This window comes from Pelecanus crispus, chromosome 5 (assembly GCF_030463565.1).
Source record: "Pelecanus crispus isolate bPelCri1 chromosome 5, bPelCri1.pri, whole genome shotgun sequence".
In the NCBI taxonomy this organism is placed as follows: Eukaryota; Metazoa; Chordata; class Aves; order Pelecaniformes; family Pelecanidae; genus Pelecanus; species Pelecanus crispus.
Genome location: NC_134647.1, coordinates 5,283,112 through 5,296,011, shown reverse-complemented (window position 1 = coordinate 5,296,011; position 12,900 = coordinate 5,283,112). Strand labels below are relative to the sequence as shown.

The 12,900-nt window shown below is 39.3% G+C and overlaps 1 protein-coding gene across 1 annotated transcript in view; it reads left to right on the top strand.

Moving 5' to 3' along the window:
* ARHGAP15 (Rho GTPase activating protein 15) overlaps positions 1–8,587 on the top strand; it is a 322,363-nt gene extending 313,776 nt beyond the window's left edge. The window contains exon 14 of the mRNA XM_075710898.1: positions 8,383–8,587. Coding sequence (XP_075567013.1) covers positions 8,383–8,566 — 184 coding nt within the window. The 3' untranslated portion in view covers positions 8,567–8,587. The remainder of the gene's footprint in view (positions 1–8,382) is intronic.
* The last annotated feature ends 4,313 nt before the right edge of the window (positions 8,588–12,900 follow it).

The following is a 12,900-nucleotide window of genomic DNA, read 5'->3' as shown; positions in this document are numbered from 1 at the left end:
CTGTCAAATTGGATTTAGGATATCCTTTCGTTGTTTAAACAAATAGCCCTACATCTAAAGCTAAAATCCCAAGTGTTAGCATTTTCTTTACTTTTAATTTTTTATTTAAAAATTCAGCAAGTATGTCCATGGATTTTGCAGGTAGAATTCAAATAAAAGAAACAGGAATTTATATTGTCAATTTTGATTAATAGTCCTTCATTAATAAACATCCTGTTATTCAGTTTCCACCTGCAGTTGCTGATGCTGCCTGGAATCAATTAACTCATATAATTTGATTTATTTTACAAAGACATTTTTGGATGTGCTGTGCTGATGATAAAGGTTCTATATTTACAATTCTTGATTTAAGGGAGATTGTTACTAACTGCTTTTTATTTTTCATGTTACAAGGAAATGTAGCTTCAGGCACTCCTGAATGAAAATATTTAAGCAATTTAAAAAGTTAAAACTTTATTCATAAGTTGAAGCTTTCTTCATGTAAAACTATCTGTTGCCTTCTGAACCACATAGGCCACTAAAGCGTACAGATCCGGGACCTCTGACAGGTTAGTCTTTATAATAAGCTAGTTGTTCTGCAGAAAAAAAATCAAAAATAGAATTAAAAAAAAAAAAAAAAGACTCACAGCAGAAGTTACACCACCAGCCAAAAATACAGTTAAGGGGTCTATGTGTTATCTCTCTGTCTGAACGTATATTATTCTATGAAGACTCACACTGCCTTTGTCACTCTACTATCCAAACACCTCTAAGAAGCGCATTAGCATCTGCCTAACATCTGTCACGGGTGGTTTTATTCTCTCCCATCCTCTCCCCAAGGAGAGACTCGTGCTTGCAGTGGTAGTGTGGCTTTTGAAGAGGGGTTCGCTGTTGTTTGAGATATATATGCTGCTACAGGGCAAAAATGAATGCCTTGTGCGCAGAGCTGCAGCCAGAGGAGTCTGAGGTGCTCCTTAAGGAAGCTGATGGCCTTCAGCTGTCTCCTACCAAGTGGCTGTCCCTGAACAGGCAAACTTCAGGCTCAATAGCAACTCGCACTGTGATAACATGGACCAGCCAGGTCTCCTTCTCCCTCTGGTCTTACGAGTATTAGTCTGAACCAGTTTTCATTCAGGCACAAAAAATCAAAAACCAAACCAGACTGGGAGGACAGAATGCTGGTTGTCAGTAAATAGAGAACTCAGCAGATCACCCAGCTGGGTCCGTTTTCCAAAAGGGGGACTTGGAACTTTTGCAGTAATAGGGAAGATTTTATAAAAAGATTTTGAATCCATTTCTTTGACACAACACAGTTTGGGAGAGCAGGACCTGAGCCTCTGCCCACCCTGGGGTCTTCAGTGGAGCCACCACAGCGTGGAGATGAACTCCTGCCCTTGCTGTCCATGACATGCTGAAACACCAGTGTGGACCTTCTGCCTTTGGAGCTCCTCTAACACAGGAGATAGCCAGAAAAAAGAAATGATCCCAAGGCTGAGATGCAGGTACCACGTTACCCTGCTCTCTTCATGTAGCCACAGCTGAGGGCAGAGGCAGGAGCACAGCTCCCATTCTGCAGGAGAAATGTAGGACTTCTCCACAGCACATTCCTGAATGAAGCCCCTGTAGGGGCCTGAGTCCCTTTAGATATCTAAATGAGCTTTTACATCTCGGCCTCAGTCACCTGGGAAATGAAGACTTTCTCTACGAGACAGGCAGTATGTGAGGTGTGTGCAAAGGCAAGAGCATATGTGCTCTTCAGAAAGGAAGTCATGCAGGTAGCAAAGTTCACCCAATGGTAAGAAGACTTTATTTTGAACTGTTCTCTTATTAAACCAGGCTAAGACAGAATAAATGCCTTTCTTCAGCTTTTTGGAGTCTATTCAGCCAACTGTGAACCGATGTTCAGAGTTAGTTTAGTTATTATTTTCATTTAGGGCTAGACTCCAAGACAGTTCATCCAGGGAAGGGCTCGTGCTGTGAGATATGCAGGGGATCCCCTGAGGAAGCCCATTCTCCATCGGGTCCCTGTCAGCTGTCCAGGTACTATATATAGCCATCCAACGGTCAGATTTAAAGGCTAGTCTGCAGAAGACGACAGCATCAAGTGCTCATTCTTGTGTCCCAGAGCAACTGAAGAGAAGGGATTTTTCCCAAAGAGCTGTAATATGAATCCACAGCTGCAGAGAACAGGAAGCCTATGGAGTTTCTGTAGGCCAGGAGCCATGGAGGCTATTTTCAGCAAAAGCAAGCTCTTAAGTATGTCTGAACTATTTCTGACCCCTCTCGTAACATATCATACGCCATGACCTGGTTTCGCTATTACCAGTCTTGGACAGCTATTGTTTCGAATTCAATCTATGGAGCAAAGAGGAATTTAAAGTACCTTCACATTTTACATGAGCAAAAGAAAGTAGCTTAAAACTGTATTAGTCCACCGTGACCAGATTTTGAAAAGGACAGACGTTGTAGTGTTTTGGAGCTCCTCTATAAGCATAAACGTCAGGTCGTGGCTACATACACACAAAGCTCCCCACTCCCAACATGGTATACAGATTTCACAAACAACAAGCTGGGGATTCAACTGATAATGTTTGCATTTGCTTAGCTTCATCAGCTGGTGAATACCTCTGTAATGCAACTGAGCAAATCATCCATAAAGCCAGTACATAAATAATAATGAGGTTTAGTTTGCATTCATAAAATATCAAGAATCCCAATTTATTACTAAATTTTAAATTTATCTACGTTGCAGTGCAATGAATTGAACAGTTTAGACAAATAGAGCTTATGGTATCAGGGGCTCACTTACCACCGATTATTTCCATAAGTCTCTCAAGATGGGGTTAAGTAGTACACAGGACCTGCACCTTTCCTCCACAGCGGGTGTATTTTGCTGCCTGTCCTAAGCCGGTATATCCAGCTGGCAATTGATATCTCTGCAAGGTTTTGACCTGTCGTAAAGGGACACCTATTGTTGTTTGTGTTTTAAGAGGACACTCAAAGCCAAACTTTGTAGTTCAGTTGTCTTTTTAGTAACCAAAAATGCACTTAAGTTCTTCCTGAAGAACAACTATAGCTGAACTGAAATAAGTTTACAACAGAAAACGACGTTGCAGTTATATTCTGTATCTCAGGAAAGTATGTAACAGGCCTTAAATGGAAAGGAAATACATTCAGGAGAAACCTGATAGTTTATCTGTGCATTTTGTACTTGTGCTTCCTTCCTAACACTGAAAAACCCATCTGCAAAAGCCCTGCCAAAATGTGCTTATACACACGCAGACATTATCACTTTGTAGGATGGTACGTTTTATTATCAGGTTATTTTCCAGTACATTTGGCACAGTTAAGGTAAGTATATTAACTTTATTCCCAAATAAAGAAAACAAAGTTGTACCGAATGTCTCAGCCATTGTCAATGAGTTAAGAACTGACAGGAGGTCCAAGTAATCAACCCTGTCTACTGTGCGGAGCTTTCCCCTGGGACACCTCTTCTGATCATACAATGTATCTGACTGGCATGGATGTAGAATTGCTTTCAATAAAGATTTTATTTCAAGGTTGGATGATTCCTTCCCAAATGTCTTGTCACTAAAGCAAAGTATGTAATACCTGTTATTTTTTAACTCCTGTGAACCAGCATTTGGGAAGGAGAGCAGCATAAAATGTTGAGCTAGGAACTGTTCATCATAAGAGTAAAATTTTAACACGTTCAAATTGACTGGGACCTCTGCAATAGCAAGTCAGAAAACTGCTGCATAAAAACGGTCCCATAACAGTGCAGTGAAAAGACCTGTTAACAGGGCTATAGTCGAGGTGAGTCAACTCAGCTGAGAAGGCAGCTGAGCCATTCCCAGGGCAGAGTCCTTACGCTAAAACATTACATTTGCATGTGCCTGAATAGGTATAGGAACCAGATATTAGCTAATTTAGGATAGTTACTGGTAAAGGAATCAATGGGATGTACAGGCTTTCACCCATTAAGGCAGTTCTTAGGAACTTACATATCAAATCAGTGCAATGGTCCATCAGGATGAGCAGCTCCGGCCGTGACAGTGGTCGCCAGCACAGCTCAGCAAAGGTACAAAACCCGCCCAAATGGGCTGTCATGGAATAATCCACTTAGAGACGAATCAGTTCCTAATTCTGTAAGGTTAGTTGTTATACCAAGAGGACAGATGTCACAAATACATCATTTTTTTTCCTTTGTGGGGAGTTTTCTTTATGCCCATACATCTTTAATCTTTCTAGGCCTCTGTTTAGATCTTGCGTTCTGGCTTTCATGGCAGTGACTTCCCTAGTTAAATAAAATATTGTGCATAATGCTGGCGGACAGGATTCTGATAGGATCAAAACCTACTTTTATCCCTCGGTCCTCTACTGAATTCAGAGGATGGCATTTCCTACACCTGCCATTCTGGCCCATAATATTTTACTCGATGACTCCTTTTTACTCTTCTGATCCCATTTTGTAATGTGTTGCCCGTTAGTCATAGCCTATATTACTAGTTCATAGAAGAGCAGCAGGATTGTCTTACTGAAAAGTTACCCTTCGATATAAATTAAAACAGTAAAAGAGAACTAGGCATGGCTAAAACCAGTTCTGCTAAGGGTAGACATGCCCCTAACATTGAGCAGACTTAAATCCTCGTAGGCTAGAAAGGGCTAAGAAAACAAGACTGAGCAGTTCTCAATGCAGCTGGCAGAGGACAGCTCTACCCTCAAACACTCTCCAGCTTACAGTAAAACAGTGCCCTTTCCAGTGGGGTTTTCCTCCCTAAGTACACTGACTTCTCTCTCTAATTTTTAGTGTGCAGTAGGAACATTATAGTGATGAGGAATCAGAGTCACCATTGAAACACTTTCCCCTCCTCAGCAGTTATTTCAGAGTAAAAAGGGATGAAGAACATTTCTTAACACCTAGTGTGTTTCAAGTAATAATCCAATGTGCTTTCTGAATGTCAAAATTAATAATGATTTTATTTAGAGAGTTTGAGAACTGTAGGTTTAATGGAAGTAGAGAGCCAAACTCACCATACAATGACCCTCTTAGCTGTAGTGTTGCCCTGCTCTCAGTCACACGCTTTCCAGCTTACAGTTGCCTTGGCAACAGCCAAAGCATAAATTCCAAGTATTTTTGCTTACATATCTGCCATTGACACTAGAGCCCTTCTATCAGACAATTCTGCTGGTTTAATACATCATTAATTTCATTACTATTAATAATGAGAACTGTATTTTCTGTCTATCTCTTGACTTGTGATCTCAAAGGACTGAAGCTATTCTTGAAGTTTGCAATTCAGCTCACTTATTTAGGGCGGGAAATCTTGCACAGCATAACGCCCAAGAATTTCTTGATACAGTTCCAACATCTGTGGCACCGGATTATGGATTGTTTCTAAAATAATCTTAAATTGATGGATCATTGCTCCTTTCATTTGGACTTGACAAAAAGTAGCTCTGGCATTTCCTTTCACTTTTTATGCTGTAAATGGTGTATCACTCTTTCTGCTCTTTTTCTTGCCAAAAAGAGAATTCTTGCCCATTTTTAGGGATTTTCTCTTTTAACAACTGAATTTCACTTAACAGCTACAGTAATAGCTTAAATTGTGCATATTTGTTTTTAATTCGCTTTGACTTTTTCTTTTGTGGACAGGCAAGAAAATATTAGTTATAGAAGTTGATTGGTAAATATTTGTAATTTAAAAAGGCATAAGGTCCTAAACTTATAATTATTTTATTCAGGCTGGATTGAATTCCTTCCTTCTTTCCCTCCAGTAGCTGTATTTTACCACAGATTATTTAACTACTCAGAGTTTCCATGTTCCCAAATTTGCTTAGTTTACAGTTTTTTGTTCTTATGGTCATCAAAACAAGTACGACTGCATGAATAGATAGAAAATACTGAGAAGTCTCAAGAGATTTTATCAATACACCAATGATTATACTAGACTTAAGCTTAGGAGCCCCAAATATAGGCGGATGTTCTTAGTGTGACATTCCATATCGATGAACCACAACAGACAGCTGGTTCCTCTCCACCACCAACACCCACCTTGCACATCTTCCCTCGCTTCATGCCATACCCCCAGCTCCTGAGAACTGAGTGACTGCAGACTGTGTGCTAGCAATTCCTGGACTCAACCAGGACTTCACATGCAGGATGGCATCTCCAGGAAAAAAAAAAGGGGAATTATTCCATTTCAGAAAAATGGCAAACAATGACAGAGAGGCTGGTCTTCCATTTTCTGTGTCCACATCAGAAACATAGGATCTCAACATCTTGCTCCAAAGTTTACACATAAAGGAAGTCAGACCCCTCCTCTCCTCTCAGTAAATTAAGCTCTGCCACCACCGTTCTTCACCCTGACTCTGCTCATCCATGGTCCATGCCTCCTGCTCCCTGCAAGGTTTTTCTCCTCTAGCTTCATTGATGCTGTCCATCATCAACACCACCATTGCAAAGCCAGGGCTGATGCTAAATTGATGATCTCTAAAGTTACGCAAAGTACAGCTGTTGAATATGTTTTTTTTCCTGCCGGTGAACTAGCATCTCTACCCATGCTGATGTCGTCTGCAAATACTTTATCAGGTTTCCAATTTCTAGCATGTAACAAGCTCAACAGAAATCAGTCCTTCTCACAGGGAGGCCTCAAGCTTATGTATGTACTTCTGCATAATTGGCATTAAGCAAAACAACCTCATCACCCCATTACAAACATTTTTAATTCTGATAAAGATGTGTGACGTCCATCAGAAATCCACAGTCATTTGGCAACAAAACTTCTAACTTTTGAGACTTTCTGAACTCCTAAGAGAAGAGATGATATGTTAATATTACCACAGAGGAAAGATTTTTTTTTTTTAATTTATAATAAAGATGTTATATTTTAAGAAACTAATAATTAAGCCAATCTGATTAGTGCCATATGGAGAGTGTTTTGTGCAATGGACACCACAGTTACAAGCACGAGGCAGAACCAAGTAATGCTTCCTATTTATATATGGGAAAAAAACACAAGCGTTGATGTTCAAGGAATGTGGGAAATGGTGAGATTGGCAGAAATCCACAAGAAGATGCTCTTTGCTCTGTGACCCACCTGCTAACATGAAAGAAACCTTTTTTTTTTTTACAGTGACTGAACCCGTTAGGTCTCATGAAGTTTCTTTCACATATAGTGTAGCTTGCTGTAAATTCGGCAACAGGTATGGGAAAACAGAGACAGCTATGATGATTTTTAAATTGCTGTCTGGATTTTATAAAGGTAAATGAGTGACAATGGTGGGGTGGGGAGGGAGGAGAACTTGGCTTCCACAGCCCACTTGGAATATTTAAGTTAAAACTAACAGATTAAAGAAGCATCCATAAATTCAAACCTTTACATATTAACGTCACATTTAATTCGCATTCCTTGGTAGAGCTGTGTATTTTACTTATAAAACATGTATCTTCATTTACTAGTCTTTCCAACCCAGGATATATTATATATTCTGAAGGATGGAAGGAAATGGATTTCTACTTAGTTCATACTCACCACTGCAGAGATTTATGTGAAACTGCCTACCTAAACTCCATCCATTAAACCTGTGTTGTTCTTAGAACAGACTTCTCCGTCCTTAATGTCATTTCCCCAAGAATATTAAGTCTTAATACAGACATAAGATCAACTTTTAATAATAATAGTCCTCCTCTTGTAATTTTGTGGGTAATAAAGATATCAAAGGTTATAATCCTTACCATTATTTTCTAAGTCATCTCATTAAGGTATGTGGTCTCAGTGTCTTTCAGGAAACTTTGTGTCAGGATAAGGCATGCAAAAGTCTTTAGTTATATAAATTTCACAATTCATTTCAGACCATACTAACTTTATTGGATTTAAATTAGCAGAAGGAATGTGTTTCATATGAGCTCTATATTAAGGGGCTTTTTTTGTTTTCCCAACTCTTTCAGTGCTGGAGACCATGTTAAGAGAAGCAGGGAAGCTTCTCCCTGGAGCCACCAAAACTGTTGACAGCAGCAGTGCTCGCTTCCCTTAGCGTAAAGAGTAATCCCTATTTTCGGTGTCTAAATGTATGAGCTCAGAAATTATCGCCTTACAGCACACATACCAACTGACTCTTGTTCACCAGATATAATTGTGCCCTGATGTAAGAGTAGTGTAAATAGAGCTCTAGACCTCCACCCCATGCACATCTTGCTGTCTGGGGCTGACTCTCCTTTCCCTGTTTGTCAGGTTGGCAGAAGTTGTCTCTTCCCTCCCTCTTTCCTTTCTTTTTGATAACTTAAGCAAGCAAACATCCCTGTTAGGAGAATCAGTAAAAAGTGCCTCTATGTACTTCAAATGCAACAGCGACTCCTTTGACATCCCTCTTTTTTAACCAATTCTTTCCTTTCGTCAACAGGATAGCAGCCAAGGAATCCGTGAATCTTATGTCAACACAAAGCTTAGGAATTGTGTTTGGACCAACACTCCTTAGACCTGAAAAGGAGACAGGGAACATGGCAGTCCACATGCTGTACCAAAATCAGATAGTTGAACTTATGTTGAGTGAGTACAGCAAGATCTTCGGCTCTGAGGAAGACTGACAGACAGGGCCTGTTATTGAAAACGTTCACATCTGTCTTGATGTCTAATATTTTTACATTTCTGTAAACATATTTCTGAAATATTTCTTTTTCTTTCAAGTGACAGATGCCTCATTTTGTGAAAACTTAATGATGATCTTGTGTTTAATTTTCAAACATTGGAATAAAAAATATTGTCAACATTTGCCTATATGTATTCTGCATTAACCCTTTGAGAGTTTCATTATGCTAGCACTCCAAGTGTCACTTTTTTTGCAAGCTGAGCATACAGCATATGGCCAAAGACCATAGAAAATGCTGTTTACCAACATATGCAATGGCACAGAAAGACAAATAGTAATTGAAGAGATTTGTGGGAAATGGATTAAAATATGTATATTACAGGCAATGAATTAAAACAGTGATACCAGATCGCTTGTAGCTAATCTGAGTATAACTTACCTTTCTCTTTGAATATATATTGAAAGTTAAACACATGATGAATAATCAAATTGCCTACCCCAAGAGTTCAAAAAAAGATTACATTTAATACTTTTAAACAAATAAAAAAAAAATTACACCACCAGAATGTCACTATTTGCATAACCGTGCCTAAAAAAAAATGAAAAACAAAACTGGAACTTTGGCATTTTTACTTAAATGCAGTACATGAAATGAAGACATTGCATGGCTGCTCATTTTAACGTAACATCCATTTTGATTCTTCATCACACTGTACATCTGCCCGCTTTCCCCAGCTATCTCATGTTCTGTAGCATTTGTATTGTGCTCCTGAGGATGCTTTATTGGTGAACTACATTAAATTCATCTAGAAAGAACTTTAAAAAAAAGCCTTTTCATATGCCCTTAGGATTACTTGGCTAGACTTGAATCAATTTATGCATTTGATGGTTAGTTTCAGTTGTCATGGATAAACAAAAGGGTAACTGTCTAGAATATATCAAATATTGTTTCATTTTGAAATGTATGTTTCCAGCTATACACATCTCCTACCCTGTTTTGTAAAAGTATTCTGCTGATAAAATGTAGACTTATGTTTGACAGCTTTTTAATCAAGTTCAAAGAGAATAAATAAAACTAATCCAGTGTGGTAAAGAGTCTGTCTGGTTATCGATTTGTTCATAAAATGAAAAATAAACCATGTAAATAAGATGTGTGAAACACAGATCTAGAAGCAAATATTTAAAGCAATTAAAGACCCCAAAACATAGGATTAATGCATAGGTCTGCTGTGCATGAGAGATATGTCTTCAATATCACCTCAGCAGATCATGGATTACTTCAGTTTTTACTTAGCATCATTTTGCAAAATGCCATGTTATTCAGGAAAGGTTGCTCCTCAGAGTGGTCATTTATGGGAACAAACATATAATGAGGCCTGATCATTAACAAAGACCAGGCTCTTTCATCAGGTACTAGCACAGGCAAAAAATAACTCCAAGAAAACATAAAAATTGGCCCCAAGATATTTTCTGATTTCATACATGTCTGAAAAATCAAGCAAAACAGAGGAGTAGTGACCAGTAATTAAAAACACAAAACCAAACAAACATCTCCCCCATATCACAAGTATTCAACATAACTATTTCTGAACAAATGGTTCTGGAGAACCCAAATTCACTTTACTTTCAAGAAAATATTTTTCATGTTAATGTCAAGCCATGAGTACTTAAACAGTAATGCTTTTCAGCATCGTCGTCTTTAGACTCTTTTAATAGCAACAAACCAGGCGCTGTTTATAGCCTGTGGAAATGACTGGAAGAAAGATAGTCAGAAGTTCAGTCTATTCCTTAATAAAGACCATTCACATTATGGCCCCACGGGTGCTCACAATCATGCTATTGAAGTAATTTCTGCTATTACTGGAAATGAAAAGTTCACTTGTTACTTGGATCCTGTTGCACTCAGAAGAAAAGATTCTTAATTAATTAATTAATCTTCTAAGCTTTCTTTGGAGCATGGAGACTCCTCTCCTTGTTTTTATAAGCAAGTAAAGGCTTATGAAATGAATCTGTATCTTTCTTAAGATCAACTGGTTTTGTTGGGGGGGAGGGGGCGGGGAGGAAATCAAGCAAACTTTTGGACATATAAGCCTTTCTTTGGCTTTGAAAGGTGCCTCACATGAATTCTGTGTAAATGCGCTGACTTCTCTACAAAATGCTTTGTTAAAGATAGAAGCCTGATACGTGGGTAGCCAGTTCTGGGAGGACACAAGTGGCTCTCATCAGAGGAGTGCATACACCCAGGGCATATAGCAGATGTCTATCCTTTCTCATCCCAACAACAGAAAGGAATAACCATGCCTTGCTACCAAGCTGCTCCCTTCCCCAAAAGACCAGTCTTCTCCCTGTCCCCTTTAATATTGACATGAATTTGGTGGGAAAAATTACTGACTCAACTGTTAGCCAAACAGCCAGCCCCACAGCTCCTGCCATCAGCCCCTCGGGGCAAAGAGCAGCCGGACAAAACATCGTAAGAGTGAAAAAGAGAAAAATACTTGCAAGCCTTAACTGCAGTGGGGTTTCTTTTTCCTCCTGCTCAGGTAGATTGCTCTTTGTTAACTAAGCTCACAGCCCAGGGCTCTGGCAGACTCTCTTTTGTTGCTGGACACATAAAGTTCCAAATCCCCAAAGTGTCTAAGTTTGGCTTCCGTCCAGCATGAGCAATTCACTGGGCCTATATCACTATGACATTGCTTCTCCAATTGTTACTTATAAGAATATTTGCTATGACTTGGTAGAAGTTTTGCTCAAACTTTGCTAAATTTTTAGTGAGTTAAAATTAGACTTGCAGAAGACCTTTATTTCAGGAGCTAGCTTCCGTTTGAGAAAGACCACAGATACCTGAAGCAAGGAGCTACCACTATTAATGGTAAATGATCAGAAAAATGAAGGCTGAGAATGCAGCAGAGACAAATACACCCAGGAATCAGTGTGTTTATCTGCATTTTCTCCCTATACAGAGTATCTTCTACTCAAACTCGTCTGAAAAGACAGCTGTCCTAGTAACTGGGATTACCATAGTAAAAGAAGACATCAGAAAGAGGCCTGTAATGGAACTGAAAAGGGTATTTCCAGCTAGAAAGATTTCTCATTAAAATAAAAGTAAAAAACCAATTTATTGAATCTTAAACTTTTTCAAGAAAAATTGTCAGTTTTTAACTCAATAGGATTCCTGAGCAAACGATGAAAAAGGCAGACTGACTTTCCGAGCTACAGCTAAAAGAGGACATGTAAACTGCCCTGAACAAATTTGCATCCTGCTTTTTATTTACATATATATACACATATATATATCTATAAAGAGCAACATGCATATTAATAGTTCTTTAATTCTTTGCTAGGACAGCTATAGTGCAGGTAACATTCAGCCTGTTTTTGTAGGCACCCTATGTTGCAACAGAGCCAAAGACTGCTATTCAGCCCAAGGCACTCAAGAAGTTCAGCTAATCAATTACTACGTGGTATATAGACCATGGGTAGAGTTTGGAAGAAAGCTGGAAAGTAAGTTGGGACCACGATCACCACTGTAATCAGGCAGTTTATAGATTTTACATGGCTAATTCTCAGAAGAGGCTGAAAGACAAGCCTCGGGGAATGCACATATTATCACGGCACAGCAGGTTCCCTTGCACTGCATTCTTGCTTCGGAAAGGAAACGTGGAGCATAAGGAAGCTGAGCAAAATCACAGATGCAGGTCTCAATCACAAGTCCTGATTTTTGCAGGATGCATAAATGGTGCCCAGGGCCATGCTTGTTTTGCAGAACATAGGAACCTTCCCTGGAACTTGTTTTGGATTAAAAAAACCCCCTCCCTAAGGACCAAGGGCAACACATGAGAAATATCTCCAGCAAGTGGTCTGCTGAGGTCAGGCCGTACCCAAACCCTTTGCTGCTTGAGAGCTAGAGCCCATGTTAGTCAGTAGGCTTCACTGAAGGAACGCAGGATGCTACTAAAGCACCAATCTCATCCTTGTGCCAATTCACCAGGTGTTACCACAGCAAGTGAATGTACTCTACCATTACTTATACACCGCATGCTATTTTTACACTCAGCAATTGCATACTCCCAAACATACCTGAAATACTATGAGAATCAAAGCCCATTTTTCCTTATAGATCCTTGTTACAAAGATCTGGTTGCACCCTGGATACAAAACACAAGCCATCACTTCAGTTTCTCACACAAAACATACTGAACTTAAAAAGACCCACGCTCAAAACTCAAGACATAAGAATTGGGGATGCAATACCACTGCACATCAGTGGCGTGAGAAACCGAGGCACAGACCCAGCCATGTCAAAAGAGAGCACTGCTTTTTAGTGCTCATTTT